Consider the following 19618-nt stretch of genomic DNA (forward strand, 5'->3'; position numbering starts at 1 on the left):
AAAGTTATCAAAAACAATCAAGACGTACATAATAGAAGATTACTTGCTTCCAGCAAGGATTTGAGAGAAGCGTAACAAGTGATCCTATGATCGGATGCAAGCTGTACCTGTATTTGTGTATTTGATAGGTTAACACGTATATGTCAGGGAAATTATGATAGCTAAATCAATCTCAAATTAAATCTCAAATTACGTATGTGATATCGATTCATGCATAAATCCCTAGTTTAATGAAGCCATAGGATTGGTCGATGGACTACACCTATATCCCTTTATTATTTTTATTCCGATTGTTGTAAACATTCTACTCTTTTTTATTAGGGTTGCTAACTCAACGGTAGATTACTCGGCTTTTGAGTGCAGCTAGTTTCCTTTCTTAATGACTCATGTACTAGATAGTGTACCTGAAGGGTCAGCCCGTTTGGTTTTAGGATCAATTTTTAAAATTTTAACTCTAACTTTAATTATACTTACTATACAATAAAAGTCAACAATACAATTATTATTTTTTTATTTTTTTCAATTTTTTTAACCATTCAATTCAATTTTTAATACTAAACTCTCTCAACTATTCATTACTTTTTCACATTTTTTCTTATAATTCAACAACATAATCATTACAACCCAATTAAAATCAAAACTCAACTCTACTTAACTCTAAAACCAAACACACTATTATATTTTTTCGAAACTAAATCCCATGCCATCCTTTAATAGTTTTGAGAATAATGAGAAAAAAAGATTATCAATTGTGACGATCAAATTCCTTCGCATAATTAATCATTTGCTCCAGCAATCTCAAATCAAGAATCTCTAAATCTCGAATCATCAAGAAATTCTGCATGCATTCGATTTTTATAAGTAAATTTGGAGAAAGAAAAAGAAAAAAAAAGAATGGAATAAGCCCGGCAAAAGGAATGTCATTAGCCCAAAGGACTTATCTAGAAGTTGGAACCAGCAAACAAACAACCAAACAATAGTTATTAATTTTCTTAATAATACGAAAAACGACATATAGTAGCGACGCATGCACTCGCCTGATAATTAAATATATTTTAAATTTAATTTGCATTGCGATGATTATTCATGTCCCTTTAATAAATATTTAAATATTTATAATTAGAATAGAATTTATATTTTATCATATCATAAGCTCATATTGAATTGAAAAAAATTTCTTAGTAAGACCTTAATAACAGTCCTAATTATATTCAATATCATCATATATTAAATTTATCATCCTCAACAAAAAGTACAAAAGAAAGAAATTATTCCTCACCCTTTGGAGGGAAAAATCAATCAGTCTCTTCTCTCATTCACTAATCACCATCGATTATCATCTAAACCCTAAGAATTAATCTTTTAATTACAACAGAGATTTTTCATAAACTTCTCCGAAAAAGCAGAAAGAAAGAAAATGGAATGGAGTTTTCCGTCTCATTGATGATCGATCGATCGATCAATCAGCAAGTGTAGAACTCGACGAGCTCGTCCATGGAGCCGAGGAGCTGTCCCTCCTCCGCCGCGTTGTTCTCCAGCATCCACAGCAGGTGCTCGAACAGCACCACCTCGCACGCCACCACGAACCCCCCTCCGCCGCCCTCCTCCTCCACCACCAGTTCCCGGAACAGCGGGTGCGCGGTGACCTCGGAGCTCACGAGGTACCGCCGCCGGGACTTCCCCACGTAGACGGCGTGGAGGTTGTGGCCGCCGTGGTCGCCGACGGCGGCGGCGGGTGGGGCGGCGGTCACCTGGTTGGAGGGGCTGCGGGTGGTCTTGGTGAAGGAGGGCCACCGCTTCATGGCGGACTTCAGCTTCGTCAGCTTCCCGACGATGACCATTTCCGATTTTTCTTTGCCGGAATTTGAAGAGAGAGAGAGATAGAGATAGAGAGAGAGAGAGAGGATCTGGAGACTGAGGAGCGGACCGAGGAAAAAGGGGCGTGGAAGGTTCCAATATAAACCCATAGGGAAGTGGGCCCCAATTTTAGCCCAGCTAAGAATGAGATTTTTATTTATTTATTTATCTATCTATTCCTCTTTTTTTTTGTTTTTTTTTTTTAGCGGAGAGGAGAAATAAAGATAAGCCATTTGCGGGTATTGTTTTTCTGTGTTTATTATGAAGCAATTTGGTGCCGGTGGGGACGCAAAGCTATACGATATGGACGACATGTCGTCCTCTGGCCCCCGTCCATGGCATTTTGGATTATTCTCTTTGTTGTTAATCCGAAAACCAGAGTCTGACGCGACTCGACTACCACGATACGTTGAATTTCGAGTATTCACTCTTTTTTTTCCAAAATCCGGATGAGTACGTATTTACTATTTCGGTTATTATGATGAATAGTATAACATAAAATCGTAGAAAAGAAAGGAGTTAAAAAGGTTACTAGGAGGTAGGGGAGTGTTGCTGATGAAAATGCATCAAATCAATTAAATGGGATGTCATGGTTTATCTTCCGATAAATTAAAATTAGCCATTTCACCCGTGCATGGTAAGGAAATATTATTCGAACGGAATTTTTATAATTTATTATATAAAGTCTTTAAAAATATTGATTAGTTTATAATTGTAGAATTAACATTTTGATAATCATCAAAATAATGATGAGTGGAGAATATTAAATGCATTGTATTAGATTTACTCTATTAAATACTTAATTTACATAAAAAACTATGTTATTCACATTAATTTATATATTTTATAAATAAGATTAGTAAAATCACATTAATGAAATTATTTTAATTAAAGTAATTAACTAATGCCTTCTAGTTTAGAAAAACTCTTAATTTTCAATAGCAAAATTGTAGAAGATATTTGCATTTTAATCCTTTATACAATAATAAGTTACTCATGAAACTTCAATTTTTCAATTTTAAGTAAGTTTAACAAAAAGAGAGACTAAATCTATTGCATTCATTTAATGAACTTTTAAATAAAAAAATATTTTATCATCATTTTTTATTTCTAAGTATATTTAATATTTAGAACTTGTAATAATTTTTTAATATTCCAAATCTCCTTACAATTTTAATTATGTAAGTAATTACTTATGGGAAAAAATTTTCAAAAAAATATTTTCCTATCATTATTAAACTGAAAAACCATATTACAATTTGAAGAATATAATTAAACATTTCTAGAATTGAAAATTGGAAAAGAAAATAATTTTAATTAATCAAATTTCAAATGATATATTTATTACTAAATTGTACGAATTCTTAGATCAATTCACTTGTATTTTTTATATTATTAAGTGTATTTAATATTGGTATAGAGATTTTTAAAAGTTCATAGATATTACAGTAAACATAATTTTATTTGTTAAATTGAGAATTGAAAAATGAAAATAATATTAGTAAATTGAATTGATATAAATATATTATCCCTATAAATCAATTTAATTACTTGTGCATTAATTATTAAAGTATTAAAGAGGACAGAGAAGATTAGTAAATTTTGAATAAATAGAAAATTGAGAACTTGGCACATGACATCGTCCTATTAATTCTAGAATGACACCTGGCTCAACTATGTTTATTTTTTGATTTGCTATTATATATTATGTATAGATGTCTAGGGGAGAAGGAGAAGGGGAATTGAGCCGTCCTCTTGGGAAAAAATAAACTGTATGGAAACATAACTTCACATGGATGATTTGATAGAGTAATACTAGCTTTGCATAGTTACGTTTACAACGATAAAATTTAAAACAAATTATGATTCTTAGAAGGGGTTTGGTGCATTGCCTGTAATCTTTCAAGTAGTAATTTACATTACCACAAGATAAATTACCACTAGACAGATAATTGGTTATCCACATTAACATATTTGGTGAAGGAAAAAACAATGGATTTACATTGCTAGATATGCAGGTTAAAAAGTCCAAATTGCCCTTGAAAAATATTTTCAGAAATATCAATATTAAAACCCTAATTTTTAAATATATATATATATTATAAAAGAAAAAAAGGAAAAAGAGCTTCGGCTGTCGTTCAGGATGAAGTGGCGAAAACCTCCATAGTCGCAGCACCTCAAGCTTCTATGAAGCACGAAATCCTCGGATCGAGGCTTGTATGCTTCGTCGAAGCTCAAATCGAGTCCTTTGTGCTTCAACCCCAAAGGGTTCGGTCTAGTGGTTAATGTGTACTCAAGTTTACACCGAGACCCAGGTTCGAATCTCCTTGGGGCCATAGGCGCGCCTTTGGCGTAATTACCCGCTCCGTGTGCCGCCGGGGGTTCACGGAAACCTGGGTATTAGTCGAGCGAAGTTTGGACACCCCGGGTTAGCCAAAAAAAAAAAGAGTCCTTTGTGCTTCGACGAAGCTCGATGGAGAAGGTGACGGCGAGGGGAGACGTCGAGGAGGAGTAGAGGTGACGGTGGTGGCGACAAAGGACGTGGTGGCGGCGACAGAGGAGTCGGTTAGGGTTTCTAGAAGAGGGCTGAGAGGAAGAAGACTTTTATGATTTTATTTTGTTGTGATCACCATGTTGGAGGCAATCCACATGGGATTACCACTGCAGGATGGATTGCCACTCGAATGTTGTCATCAAATAAGGTAATGCAGTGGACCAAGGTAATTTAATCACAGATTGCTGGTAATTCTTCTTGGATAACCCATACTAAATGCATCCTTAGAAATTTTCGTAAAATATTCTTTTATTTTAAGGAAAAAAAAAGTGAAATAGCGCTTATAAAATTATTCTTTGTTTGTTTGAAGATGCTTTTTTTTTTTAGCATATTATCACAAATTCAATTGGACTGGTTCGATTGGTAATTGTTCGGCTTTTGGTCCCTTGGAATGTTTGGAAGACATTAATTCCGAACTTACATATCAGGGTGGAGTCCAATTGCACCTATTCGGTCGAGGACTGATTTGACCTTTTTCATCTAATTGGTTGACAGCTCTCATTTTCAATGGCCAACCTTGGTTCATTGGTCATTTATGGACCAGACAAGATAACTCGTCAAGCCTTTTTCCTTGCACTTACAATGTTCCGAGTGATAATTACAAAATCACCAAGCTACCAAATTCTAGGCAACCAAACGAATTAGCCCTCCTTTGACTTCAAGAAAATATAATTACTCGTCAACAAGTGCAATGTAATTATTATATTATATTATATATATATATATATATATATATAACTTCTTGTGGAAGTAAGTTTTCTACTCGCATGATTTTTATGGAAAAGGATAGGAAAAAAATAACTTACTTATTCATGATATCAAGAATTTGCTGTTCCATATCAAAAGAACAGAAGAAAAATATGGAAAATATATAGAGCATGGATTTCCATTAAACTTTTTTTATTGATATGAGAGCGAGAATGTAACTTCAAAGCGACTTTTAGGGTGTGTTTAGCAAATGAGTAATATTCATTATTCTACTTCATTTTAACTCCGTTTATCTTCAGTTCAACAATACAATTATTATTTTTTTCATTTTTTTTCAATTTTTTTTATAAAAATTACCATTCAATTCAATTTTTAATACTAAATTCTCTCAATTATTCATTACTTTTTAACATTTTTTTATAATTCAGCGACACAATTATTATAATCTTAAATAAATATAATTATTTATTATTGATCCCAAACTTACCCGTTGACTTCACACTACAGTAATCAAAATCAGAAACCCCAAACGTGCAAAGTGAGAACCACCAAGTGTACGCCTAAGGTTAGTCTTCATGTAATGATTTATAGATACAAGTACGAGAGCTGGCTTCGGAGTTTGCCAGCCTCTTTAGTCAATGTTGAGGCCGGCAGTGATGCGCGATGGTGATAGTAAAAGAACACGTGTTATCGTGTGAGGAAAGGTATGAGAAGTCAGTATCCCACAATAAATTAAGTAATAACATGCATGAGATGAGTATAAGTTCCCTTGTTCCTTATAGCTTAAACTTTTAGCCGATTGCATATATGATTCTTATCACTACCGTCACTTATGCGGTAGTGAAACACATGATCCTTAAAGCACGAGGAGAATGTGGATTATTAACTATATGTATATAGATTATACAAAGAAGATGTCGACGTCAAAATCGCACGACCACCTAATTGGCAACACGTGGGAGATCCAAGCATGCCAAGAAGCGGATCCAAGTTACGAGACGCATCACTAACCGGCCCCACCAAAACAAAGCGTGCACCACGGCCTTAAAAGTTCACGGGATTGCTTGCCAACTAGATTTAGGTCTTTAAAATTAGAGTGCAACTTAGACGATTCAAGGTCCGAGGATTTGACCATTTAGGGTTCTCTACCCATTTCCTATGCACAAGCACGAACATGAGTCTGATATCGATCAAGCGGCTATGCAATCTGCTTAATAGAACTCGATTGATAATTCAACCCAAGAAGCCGAGTTTGAAGTGAAGGAAATCCACCCGATGCAAGTGAACCGCCCTTCGATAATCTTCGGCAAGTGGTGCCGAAGGAAGGTAAAATCTTCGCCTTGAAAACCCGGGAGATCCAAGGACGAATTTTATCGATCCACGGGGAATCGATTGAAGAATGAACGAATGGGAATTGAAAAATGCGGAAAAGTAAGGTTCGATAAACGAAAGTGGGTGTAAGGTGGAGTGCGATAAACGAAAGATAAGAAAAGTACGAGTTTGATTGATTGATATGCAGAGTCCAATAACGCATAAGACGACACATATATATAAGCGATACCATGAAACCCTGGAGAATATATCGTAATCGATACACCCATAAAATACGATATCAAGATAATATCTAAATAAGAAATCAACTCCTAACCTACCTAGAAACAATATCGGAAGAATTATCTGACTTATTTGACACTAAAATGAAATATAACACGAGAATATCATGACATTATTGCATGCTCGATCATCAAAATATCGGCTGCCTAGGAAATTAATTCCACCGCCTCTGTACATGAAGGCTGAAGCCACGCTTATGGATATATATATTTGTCTCCATATTGGGCCCAAGGCATGACTTCCAGATTGGGCCTCATCTTGAATGGGATGGCCTAATAAACTTTGGGCTTTCTCCTTCAAGAATTGGACCTCTAAATTGATTCGCCCCACATGATTACGGCATCTCTCTCCAAATCCAAACCAATGGATTCCAAAAGCTTGGAAAAATTATCGCAATCACCGAACACACATCACAACTAGGCATTATTCACGAACTACGGAAAATAAGTGTAAATAGAGCCACATTACTCTATAATTATGAGGGGATTTTGTCATTGTTCCAATTTAGTCGCCCAATATTTTTTTTTTCCCTTTTTTGTTCTTGGTGGGAATCCTTAATAAACTATAAAATTTTCTTGTTCTTGTTGGGGACAGATATTGGCATCATTTAACAGCATGGAAAGGAAAAGGAAGCTGTGCGGGTTGGTGACCAGTCAGCAGAGAACCCAGCTAGGATTTCGTTCTATGCTTTGTCCCAAAAGAGACGACCACCCTGCCACCAAATTCAGCATCTTCTTCCTTTTTCATCCCTCAATTTTGCATGGACTACCTGCCAAAGTTGGTCTCCGAATTTCATCTTCTCCTGTCCTTTCTCACTACCACTGCCACACACCCATGCATCAATTGGTGATCGTATTGGGGTTCGTATACGCTATATCTCCTTATGCTTTCTCACCTGCTGGTAGCGGTCTTGATCGACCCGGCTTAAAGCTAGGAAAACAAACATGGGTGCTTTTCGCAATCATGCGCTTATATTAATATTTATTTCAAACTTGACGTGATTGCAAGATAAGAGTTGGTGATGGTTCTTATTTATGCGTACTTAGACCCGATTCTTGGGGGTCCAGCACAGGCTCACCACAGCCCAATGGAGCAAACACGTCGGGCCCGTTTGGTTTCAGAGTTTGATTTTAGAATCATGATTTTGATTTTAACTCTACTTACTACACAACAAAAACACGCGTTTCCCAAGTTAAATTTATAATACCATCTCATTTGTTTTTTTTCCATAATCAAAATCAAAATCAAAATCAAAGTTACTTTAACTATGAAACCAAACGCACTCGTAAAGTCGCAACTCCCACCTAAGCCCACCGAAGTATGGTATTGATTTTTTTTTCTCCATTTAATTAGTTAATTAATTAATTTAACAAAGTACTAACAAAAAATAATGAATACAATGTTTGATGATTGTTCTTGATTACATTTCCGGGTTGTCTTTATGGAATAAGTGAGCTGGGTCGGAAAGCTTAACTATGGCTTATTATTTATACAGAACACAGTTCAAATTATATTAAATACATAGGGATGAGTATTTGTAATTTGGAATTGCGGCTTGAAAGGGATTTGATCCGGTAGCTCTACTAGCCTACTACTAGCCGGTGACATAAGAATGTCCATACCTTGTTGGATCGATGCCGTGAATATTTCTCTTTTCCTAAATATACCAAGCGTAGGCGAGAAATTCTTCATTGGAGAGTCGTAGTGTCGGACGAAACTCTAGAACGGTCATTTAGGAACCATCGGGCCGAATAATATGGTCCAGTCGTCCGTTGAAGTTGAGTGTGTTTGGATTCGCAATAATTTTCAACTCAACTCAACTCAACTCCACTTATCTTCAATTTAACATCACAATCATTACTTTTTTTATTTTTTAAATATTTTTAACCATTCAATTCAATTTTTAATATTAAATTCTCACAACTATTCATTACTTTTTCACAATTTAACAACACAATCATTACTTAATCATTATTTTCTCTCAATTATTTATTATTTTTTCACACTTTTTCTCATAATTCAACAATACAATCATTACAAACCAATTAAAATCAAAACTCAACTCAACTCAACTCTCAATCCAAACACACCCAAGTAAGAAATGTATAAACCCATATAGGGCTAAAGAAGAGTATGGGCCTCAGCCCTCGATCCGAATTCCCTCATAGGAAAGTGTCTCATAAATCTTCTGCTGATTGTCATTGTTCTACTTCCAACATGGCGTTTGCGCAAAAATTAGTTTCAAAATAATTTATTTTCTACCATGTTTTAAATTTTTCGGTGTAAACTATGGTATCCGAAAGTCAAATTCGGTCCCGACTAATCCATTTGAGCCGGGTTAGCCCATTAAAGGATAAAATTCTCCAGCGTAGATTTTCTATATTCACAAGAACTCGAATCCAAAAATTTACTTAAGCGGAACAAACGCCGAACCATGCTTTAAGTTTTTGTCGTGCCATGTTTAGGTACGGAAGATATTTGGAATCGCGATATAACAAGCCTGGATTGAAACTAGAGGGGCGTTGAGCCAATATAGATTCGGACCAAAAGGAGAAAAAGTATCTCATGCATCCATTGTACCACGTGTTAGTATAATAAATCAATAGAAATTACATATTTGATGTATATACAAAAAAAAAATTCCCATTATTAATTTGTTGTATCTCGTGTCATATGGAACGAATATATACGTTACGTCTTCCAATGGAAGAATTGCATCGTCCTTGATTTGATCATAATGTTTGGCTGCCTTTTAACTTGAACCAACAATTGCTTGTGAGATGGTCGTCTTCATCAAGGCTCGTGGTATATTAAGACCGTCAAAGTCGTTCTCTCATCCCATCCTTTATCGACCATGGGAGCAGAAGCAAACGGAGGCCTATGGAGTCGATAACCAAGAGGTGCCGAACACGAACCGCGAAATTACGCTGAAGTGGAGAATGAAGAGGTTGGTAATTATGATTTTTTTTATTATTATTAAAAAGAAGAAGAAGGTAATATAATGTTAAGATTATCTGTTTAATGCGATTGCATGCATCGAATTTTCATTGAGAAAATTCATTCGCGACCCCACGAGCATTAAAATCTTTTTTAATCCCCTCCTCATCTTATTAGCCGAAATTAATATGTTCGTCCCAATGTCGAATTAACATTACGATACGATGTATATCCAGTGAGTTTCCGCTATATGTATGTATATTATTAAGTCAATCAAATCCAACGGCTCGCAACGGTAATGATCGTTTGATCTTTTCTCGGAAGTAATGATGATTAATTAAAAGCATCATTCAATCTCCCTCGTCCGACAGAACAGTCGCAGTCCTTGCGCCACGTCACTGTTTCAGAACCTCTTAGAGGATTCCACAACCCCGTAAATGCTGACACGTGTCCCCCCGCCTTCATTCTTCCAGATTGTTCGCGTAACTCTGCTCCCCTCTCCATATATTCCCTCCCCCCGCCCCCCACGCCTCGTCGCCAGACATTTGCCGATTCCTTCTGCTTCGATACACCCCCGTTCGTGATCGCGCATTCGCTGTTGTCAGCGCCAGCAACGCCGTAACCGCCGCCCTGCTGTGATCGGAGAGGATGAGCCTTGCGCTGGAGCAAACTCTGCTGAACGGGCTCCTCGATTTCCCGGACGCAATCGAGAAGCTGGTGTTCTCGTCTAGGCCGCACGAGGCGGGCGGGCGGGAGAAGAGCGCCGGGAACATTCCGGTGGACATCCTGGAGGCGCCCAAGGAGTACGTCTTCTACATGGACGTCCCCGGCGTTTCCAAGTCTGACATTCAGGTAAGGAAGTCAATGCACCTCCCTCTGTCTCTCTGGTGATTCTTCTTATCTTCCGTACATTTAAGTAGGAAACTTATGGTAGATAGATAGTGACTGGTGCTTGGTGTCTAATGCTGCCGATGTTGTCGAGTTCGACTGACAGCGATGGTCGGTGGAAATAAGCAAAAATCCGAATAAACTGACAGTGGGTCGATTGAAGTTTAGTCAGTGCCAATTGCAGAAGTCACTGAGTCCTGCGAACAGTTTGCAGGATACGTACTGGCCGATCGATAGTGGGAAATGTAGCTAGATGGGTTGTTTCGGAATGATAACGTAAAATTTCCCAGTGGAACATAGAAATTACTTGGACTACTTCTTCCCTCTATCGGATCGGAGCAACCTGAGCCAGATCATCAATTGAGCAATGTGAATTAACTGATATGCTGTAGATGATGCTGATATAGTTGTCTTAGATCGTCGTGATCGGTAGTCAGTTCGCCTATGCCAGTCGAGAAGTATCACTTGTGGATATATATGATCATTACGCTCGTCTCGTGGACATCGACAGGGAGTTTACCTGCAAGAATGAGTTTCCGGGAAAATATATAGGTTTGGTTGATTGTTTGATGTCGGACGTGTTTGTTTAATGCTAGTCTGAATGTTGTGTGCAGGTGACCGTGGAGGATGAGAGGACCCTAGTGATAAAGACCAACGGGAAGAGGAAACGGGATGAGACCGAGCAAGACAAGGAGTGCAAGTTCCTGAGGCTGGAGAGGAGGACCTCGGCATCGCCCAGGCTTATGAGGAAGTTCCGGCTGCCGGAGGATGCCAATGCAGGTGCAATCATGGCCAAGTGCGAGAACGGAGTGCTGACCGTGACGGTTGAGAAAGTGCCGCCTCCGCCCAAGTCCAAGACCGTGGAAGTTGCCATTGCTTAGAGTGTGAAGGGAAGACTACAAAGGGGGAAAAGAAAAACTCGTCAATTCCGGGGGCTTAGATAGGAACTTGTTGCTTCTGTAGCCTAAGTGTATGATTTCCGTGTTTGCGTTGTGTATCATTTGTATCTACCCTTGGTGTTAATCCGTAGGCAACAGTCCGGTGTGGAGCTTGATGGTGTATCGACTGTGTTCAAGTGGAATATCGATAAGGAACGGAATATCCACGTCGATAAGGAATGTAAGAGCTTCCCTTGCCTAATGTCTCCTCCTCTCAAGCGGCTCAAAGGTGTTCTAATTCGAGGTTCAAGAGAGAATGCAGCCTATAAATATGACTGTCTAATATTAAGTCGAGTGATTAATCGGATCAACTTCCAACTATAAATGGCCTCTTACTCTGCGGATGCAATTGCGCGGCCTTGTGTGTACAAGCTAGTATTGGCAATCAATGACACTGGTTATTGCTAAATTTTGGATCGAGTTATATGCAATGAAAAATTTGATCCTGATTATGAGGTATTTTTAATGTATTTCAAATTTAATTATGTTAATAAGACTTTTTTGAAGTGTTTCAAATTTTTTTTTTTTGCTGCAAATGAAGTTTGATTACATTAACTAATGGTGATATTCATGTAAAATTATATCACAAGACATATAAAAATTATTATTTTTGTCAAATAATTTTTTGTTTATATACTGTAAATCGAAATGATAAATTCTTATTGATTTTATAAATTAAAATGACAAATTTTTATTGACTTGTAGTTTTTCTGCATGGTATCTTCATTCATTGTATACAAGATTTTTAATAGAGGGGAGATGATGATTTGAGTGAAGTGATTTGGGGGCAAAGATGTGTCAATCAAAAAGTACTCTGATCTAAGTTTGACAATCTAAAAGTACACGGGGTGTGTTTGAAGAATTAAAAGTAGAGAACCAGTTTCCTAATAAGTCAAAAGTACAGGGCATATTGTGCAATTCTCCGACGAAGGCAAAAGAGCTTCTTGGCATGGCCATTGGCCGGAACATCTTTTTATCCGTCTCTGCAGTCAATCCTCAAAGCTTCGCTTAAACCCCGTCCGCCGTTCCTTCTCCCATTCCTTTCTCTCTCTGTCTCTCTCTGGTGTCGGACATGTCCCTGCTCCTGCGAGCCTTCCCTCTCCTATCCCTTCGGTCGAGGTCCTTCCCTCTCTTCCACGCCCTCTTCACCCCTAAGCCCCTCTCCCTGCCCACCAAGAGGACCTCTCCCTTCTGCGCCTCCTCCAGAATCCCCGCCGAGACCCTCACCTCGAAGCGGACCGTCTCACCCGTCCCTGACAACCTCGTCTGGGTCTCCCGGACCGGATTCTGCGGGGAGCTGTCTGCCCATGATGTCGGGAAGCGGGTTAGGCTCTGTGGGTGGGTTGCCCTTCATCGGGTCCACGGCGGTCTCACATTCCTTAACCTCAGAGACCACACTGGCATTGTTCAGGTATCTCTTTTCCCTTTCTTCTTTCTGTTCTTTCAGCTAACGAAATTCTCTAGCTCGTGATGGATAAAGGAGTGGTTTTGATGGTATAATTCGATGAAGCGTTGTTGGGCAATATTGCTTGTTGCGCTGTAATGAATAGCACGTTAGAGTTATTAGATTGTGAGAGGACTCGGAGCTTCTGATTCGGTGAAGATTTGATTTTGAAGCAAAGTTTTGTTCTTTAAAGCTTAAAAGGTTATCAGCATAGTGTCTCCAGGTATGATGAGCTGCAATATAACATTTCATAGATTCGTTTCATCTTGTAGTTCCAATAAGCCACTATATGTAGTGTATGGGACCTTTTTGCGATAACATCGAGGTCTACGATTCAATACTCTTGTGAGCACATAGAGCCTGAAAATGGGAAGACGGATTCTTCTGTATGGGCCGGAATGGCATGCATTGATCTAGATTGAATGCCTTTCTGTTGCTGCATTTGCTATATCTTTGGTGGTAACTTGCTGTCTTCTGGTTGGTAATGCTAATTTTTGTGCTTACACTTTGCATGTGAAGATTACAACTCTCCCTGATGAGTATCCTGAGGCTCATTCCGCCATCAACGAGCTGAGGCTTGAATATGTGGTCTCTGTGGAAGGTACTGTCAGGCAGCGTCCGAATGAATCCATCAATAAGAAAATGAAAACAGGGACAATTGAGGTATGTGTACCAGTTAACATGCACTCTGCTTTGATTATTTGGCTCTGAACTTGAAATTCTGATTTGTAGTCTTCTATTTGGGTGGAGAGATGTGGAGGAAAGTAAAGTGCGTGCATTTTATCAATTCTCTAAAGTGGATTAATTTGGATGAAGGGGAATATTGTACATGATCGACTAAAGTAATAATTGCATAATCTTATGCAGCCACTGTGCATTTGGATGTTCTGCAAGATGTGTTCTTATTGTCCTACCATATAATTAAGATAGTTCTCCTGTGGTCTGTCTTCTTCACTAGTTCATCTATAAATGGATGAGCATTCTCCTCTTTCACGTCTCTAGCATTTTCTTGTCTTTTCCTCTTCTTTACTCATCTCTTTCATTTCCTCTTTCTTAATAAAAATTACACAAATCAGGTGAAGTCACATTATTGTTCCGTCCTTGGTTTTTTATGATTATCCGTCTTTACACTTGAAATTGGAGGGATCGTGAGATAAAGAGATGGAGATCTTACAATATGTCATGTGGTAGAAGAAGGCTGTCTTTAGAGCTTGGTGGTTATATCTCCTTCTCATGTCACATGGATTATTTTATTTCTAGGTCGCTGCAGAGCATGTTCAAATATTAAATGCTGTGAGGTGTAAGCTGCCCTTTCTGGTCACTAGCAGCGATGATGCAAAAGATTCCATCAAAGAAGAGATCCGCTTAAGGTAGTCGTAATCAGTTTTTCTTTCTCGTTAACAGTTCCTTTTCTTTTTTTGGTTGGGGGGGGGGGGGGGGGGGGGGGGGGGGGAGGGATTTTCTTATTTTGTATGTGTGTTCGGCTTGTTTGATAACACTTGGTACTAAATAAAAGTTGGGTAGGAAGATGGGTGGAGTGGTGGGGCTTGGGGTGGTGTATTGGAAGATATACAAATGTCATCTTATATGAGGATTTTGACTAAATGAATCAGTATAAATTGTTTTCAGATATCGGTGCCTTGATTTACGCCGTCACCAGATGCATTTCAACATTATGTTACGGCACAGGGTGGTGAAACTCATACGGAGATATCTAGAAGACTTGCACGGTTTTGTGGAGGTAAAACTATGCCGCGAGATAGCCATGATTGCTTTGGTTTTTATATTAAATCAATTACCTGATGGACTTGTATAAAAATAGTGGCCTGTAATATCTGTCCTTAATTGCAGTCTTTTTTGATCTTATGGTGGTTGTAAGGTAGATTGAGACTCCAATACTCTCAAGGTCGACCCCAGAAGGTGCTCGAGATTATCTAGTACCGTCAAGAGTTCAGGTGTCTGTACGACCATTTATTTACTGTCCTTGTATTTATGCTTAAATCCAACTGCATCAATTTCTTAGAAAAAATAAATTGAAACTACAAATATGTGTGACAAACTCTAGCATCAGCGTGAACTCTAATCTGTATTTAGTTACTCTTCCTTTCTGTTAGTTGTTTAGGGTGAAACTAAAATAAGAGAAAGTAACAACGTTCTGCTCCAAAATTCTTTTACTTACCAATGTGATACATTCTAGTGTTTGCTTTGAAGGCAGGAACATTCTATGCTTTACCTCAGAGTCCACAACTATTTAAACAAATGCTGATGGTTTCCGGTTTTGACAGATATTATCAAATAGCGAAGTAGGTTCTCATCTATTTCTCTCTCTCTTTTTTTTCCCCCCTTTGATTACTCTGTTATTATTACTGTTTATTGCCTTTCCTTTCACTTGATGTTTGTTTCTTCGCAAAACCTATACAGTCTTATAGTTCTCTTTATTTGTTTCAGGTGCTTTCGGGATGAAGATTTACGAGCTGATAGGCAGCCAGAGTTCACGCAGCTTGATATGGAGATGGCCTTCACTCCTTTGGAGGACATGCTTAAGCTTAACGAAGACCTTATCAGAAAGGTAAGCTTTACACAATTGTTAGTTAAAACGGTGATGATGTGTGGTTCGTTGTTTATCATGTGCTTCCATGATATGAGACCATTGCATTAATCTGCAAAAGTTGGCTCTAATGATGGGAAATTATAATTGTTTGTCGTAGGTTTTCCTCGAGGTCAAGGGTGTTGAGCTACCAGACCCTTTCCCAAGGCTGACATATGCTGATGCTATGGATCGATATGGATCGGACAGGCCAGATACTAGATTTGGTCTTGAATTGAGAGATGTAATAGATTTCCCCTTGTGCCTTCTTGAAAATTACACGTTTTTGGATTGCAGAATCTCGAAATATCTTAGACATGAAGGAAAAATCTTAAGCTTGTAGTTGACCATGGTTTTTACAACCAGACTTAACTGGATCCAATTAGGTTAAGTTAAAATAATCTGAGATGGTCTTTTATTTGAATAATAATTTGTCTGGGTTTTCAGGTATCTGATATTTTTTTGGACACTACCTTCAAAGTGTTCTCGGAAGCCTTGGAAAGTGGCGGAATCATCAAGGCAATCTGTGTTCCATCTGGAGCTAAAATCTATTCAAACACTGCTCTCAAGAAAGGGGAAGTTTACGGTGAAGCCATAAAATCAGGAGCGAAGGGCTTGCCATTCTTGAAGGTTCTCTATGATGGTAGAAACGAGCCTTGTTCTCTGGTTTTGTTTCACTTTCGCATCAGATGTCAGAGGATCATTGTGATCTTGTCATGTCATTGCTGATTTCTTTTCTCCTATTAAATTCTTTTGCAGGCATTGAAGGTGTTCCTGCACTTGCGTCAAGTTTGAATCCTGCTGATATAATGAAACTGCTGGAACGATGCTCGGCATCATCTGGTGACCTCATTTTGTTTGCTGTGGGCCCCCACATGTCAGTGAATCGGACACTAGACCGACTACGACTATTTGTTGCCCATCAGCTGAATTTGATAGACCATGTAAGTCCAGGTCTCTTTTTTCTTGATCTGAGGAAAATAATATAACTGGAGTTATTCTTTCTAATGGGATTTCCTTTTTCCTGTTAATTTAGTCCAGGCATTCGATACTTTGGGTGACTGACTTCCCTATGTTCCAGTGGAATGACTTGGAGGAGAGACTCGAGGTCCGTTCTAACATCTATTTTAGTTCATTTTCTTTTTCTCTTTTTGTCAACTTAGTGAGCCAACCTTGGGCGAATGAACTCCCCACAACCCATTGATCTAAGTTGATGCCTCTTTACGAAGCTCATTTAGGCGGTTGTAGGCGCTATATGAGGGGTCGGAGAGTTGAGTCTACATTACTTAGAAGGGAAAAAAGTAAAAAAGACCCAGTTGTTGAGACTAAAAGAGAATGCAGCTTGATTGCTCTGTAAAAAACCGACCAAAGTGGGAGGCAGTAGTTCACTATAATCTACGGGGTTGGCCTGAAGTACCTTGCTGATAATTTAGGTGTAATCTTTTATTTTTGGTACTCTATTGCAGGCCTTGCACCACCCTTTTACTGCACCAAATCCCGAGGACATGGAGGACCTCTCCTCTGCACGAGCATTAGCCTATGACATGGTCTACAATGGAGTTGAGGTACGAACTTTTCCCTGCTCATTTTATGAAAATCGCAGGATCCCCACATTATAATGTAACTGAACCGCCTGTGTCCTTTATGCTAATATTGGTGTTTCTTAGATCGGTGGTGGCAGTTTGAGAATCTACAAGCGCGAGATCCAGCAGAAGGTTTTGGAAACTGTTGGGATCTCATGGGAGCAGGTGAGCAAATCCTTAATGCAGTTTTGCTCTTGGGCTACGTTCGGTATGAGAGTAGAATATTCAGAACAGAATCTTGTATGCGGACAACACTATTTTGTATGGCGGTTCCATTCCATGCCTTGCTTAGAATATTCAGAACAGAATCTTGTATGGGGATAACACTATTTTTTGTGGCGGTTCCATTCCATACCTTGCTTAGAAATTATTTCCATGCCTTCATTATACGGTAATTAAATATGTATAATTTAAATTGCATGGGTCTTCATGTTTATAGGCTGAAGCGAAGTTCGGGTACCTTCTCGAGGCACTGGACATGGGTGCACCACCACATGGTATTGTTCCCTTCTTAGTATGTTCGAGTGAGAGGCACTGATGAATCTCCCAATTGTTACACCTAATATATATATATATATATATATATATGGTTAGTGTTGGAGCATGGCTTCAGAAAACGTGTTTCTGAGAAACAGAAGATTTCCATCCTTACTGGGTCTCATGAAAATGTTATCTTTGGCTAAAAAGATACTCGGGTCGGTATCTGTGCAGGTGGGATTGCCTATGGGCTAGACAGATTAGTAATGCTTTTAGCGGGCGCAAACTCGATCCGGGATGTGATTGCCTTCCCGAAGACTACGACGGCTCAGTGTGCCCTAACACGGGCACCTTCAGAGGTCGACCCTCAACAGCTTAGGGATCTTTCTCTTCAAACCATATAAAATTTCCAAAGAACATAGACATGCCAAAGAAGTTTTGCCTTGATTTTATCTGAGCCGAGAAGAAATATCAGTTCAGCTGCATATCTGTTTATGGTAGTTAAATTCTAATTACATCTTCAATTTGTATCATGTTACTTTGTCATATTGACTATTTCTCATATAAAGCGTTGCTGCTCTTGTTATGCATTTTCGGACAGTGGTTCTTGCTGATTCGATCTTGAAATGACATCGAAATGTTAATATGACCGAGTGATTTATTATGTGTTCTAGTTATTGTTTGAAGGTATTTTTCAAAGATATTTCCTTCTACCTTTGCATAACTGAGGAGGCGCCTCCTTTTCACTCCTCAGGGTGTTCATTGGGCGGATCGGAATTTAGGGACCCCATTACTGACCCGATTGAACCTAACATATTGATAACTAGTCGTGAATCCATCCGTTGAACGGGATATAATGTGATTTTTTTTTAAAACAATGTTATTATATGTCATGCGTATTTTAGATCGTTATAAATTGTAATTTACAATCAATTATATTAAATTAGAAGACTTTGGATCTTATAATGTAAAAATATTCTTTTAAAATTTAGAAAATAGTTTTTATTAAAAGTTATCATACAAAACTAAAAAAATCAAGAAAATATCATTTAGTGATCAATATTAGAAAAAAATCATAAAATTCTAGTATGTTAATTTTAAAGTTAAATATTAAAATCAGAAAAAAAACTCAAAATTGTTTTTGAATTTCAAAAATTCAAAAATTTTGATTTACCAAATATAATGTTACTAACAGTATCTAATAAAAAAATTAGAAAAAGATATCGTCGTTAGATTTTATCATGAAAAATCTTTTAAAATTTTTAACAAAATAATTTTTGTCAAAAGTTATTATGAAAATAACAAGTTCAAAAAAATCGAAAAAATTTAATAAGTAACGGAGCGTTCTATAATCATATTGTCGGACCCACGATATTCTTGCTTTCATATAGATACAGAGATGATATTTCTATTTTCCAAGCTAGCTAAAATCAGTTCAGAGGAATGTTAAGGATAATGGGAATATTGACTCATTTTTCAAAATCTTTAGTATACAAGCCGATATGCGAAATTAATGTGTTTAACAAGAATGTTAAGCAATTGAGAATACAGAGGCCAGAGGGTAATATATGATTATAGTGCTTGCTACGTCAGATAAATTGATGGGAAATGAATATAATTTTACATTAATATTTAATACTCTTGTTTGATAGATTATATTTTTCAAAGAATTGTTATTTGTTGCCTAATAAAGTGAATATTTAGGTGGCCTTCGTTGTATTGTCGATAATCTGATCACTAAAAAACCACTTTACCTCGAGATAGATTCAAACCGATTGAATTACCGTTTATTCGCACTACCGCGTTTGGTATATCAATTAACATTACTCTGAATCTTATTTTATTATACCATCAAGGTGAGAATCCACTTTCTCACCCCTCTAGTGGTAATTTAAATTACTCCTTCTGACGGTAATTTACATTACCATCTAAATGGAAATGTATAGGTGAGAATATGAATTGCTATGGCCTAAACCCACGTAACAAATGCCTTGTTAGTTTTGTCTTAGTAGAATGACAGTCTTCAGCATA

General features: G+C 37.8%; 3 protein-coding genes across 3 annotated transcripts; 2 read left to right on the forward strand and 1 right to left on the reverse strand.

The window, feature by feature from the left end:
- Window positions 1-1174: 1174 nt before the first annotated feature.
- On the reverse strand, window positions 1175-1944 carry LOC116210015 (auxin-responsive protein SAUR77-like). Its single transcript, XM_031543803.1, has one exon. The coding sequence runs from the start codon at window positions 1839-1841 to the stop codon at window positions 1464-1466; it is 378 nt and encodes a 125-aa protein (XP_031399663.1). The 5' UTR covers window positions 1842-1944; the 3' UTR covers window positions 1175-1463.
- An 8244-nt stretch (window positions 1945-10188) lies between these two features.
- LOC116209784 (17.4 kDa class III heat shock protein) lies at window positions 10189-11724 on the forward strand. The gene is made up of 2 exons (XM_031543475.1): window positions 10189-10522; window positions 11173-11724. Exons 1-2 carry the CDS (start codon window positions 10319-10321, stop codon window positions 11437-11439), a joined length of 471 nt encoding a protein of 156 aa, XP_031399335.1. The 5' UTR covers window positions 10189-10318; the 3' UTR covers window positions 11440-11724.
- Window positions 11725-12463: 739 nt separating this feature from the next.
- LOC116211975 (aspartate--tRNA ligase, chloroplastic/mitochondrial) lies at window positions 12464-18233 on the forward strand. Its single transcript, XM_031546534.1, has 15 exons — window positions 12464-12907; window positions 13460-13603; window positions 14201-14310; window positions 14570-14681; window positions 14824-14895; window positions 15152-15243; window positions 15389-15509; window positions 15649-15771; window positions 15975-16170; window positions 16287-16471; window positions 16564-16635; window positions 16994-17092; window positions 17195-17275; window positions 17550-17607; window positions 17822-18233. Exons 1-15 carry the CDS (start codon window positions 12569-12571, stop codon window positions 17989-17991), a joined length of 1974 nt encoding a protein of 657 aa, XP_031402394.1. The 5' UTR covers window positions 12464-12568; the 3' UTR covers window positions 17992-18233.
- Window positions 18234-19618: the final 1385 nt, after the last annotated feature.

Source organism: Punica granatum, chromosome 6, assembly GCF_007655135.1.
Source record: "Punica granatum isolate Tunisia-2019 chromosome 6, ASM765513v2, whole genome shotgun sequence".
In the NCBI taxonomy this organism is placed as follows: Eukaryota; Viridiplantae; Streptophyta; class Magnoliopsida; order Myrtales; family Lythraceae; genus Punica; species Punica granatum.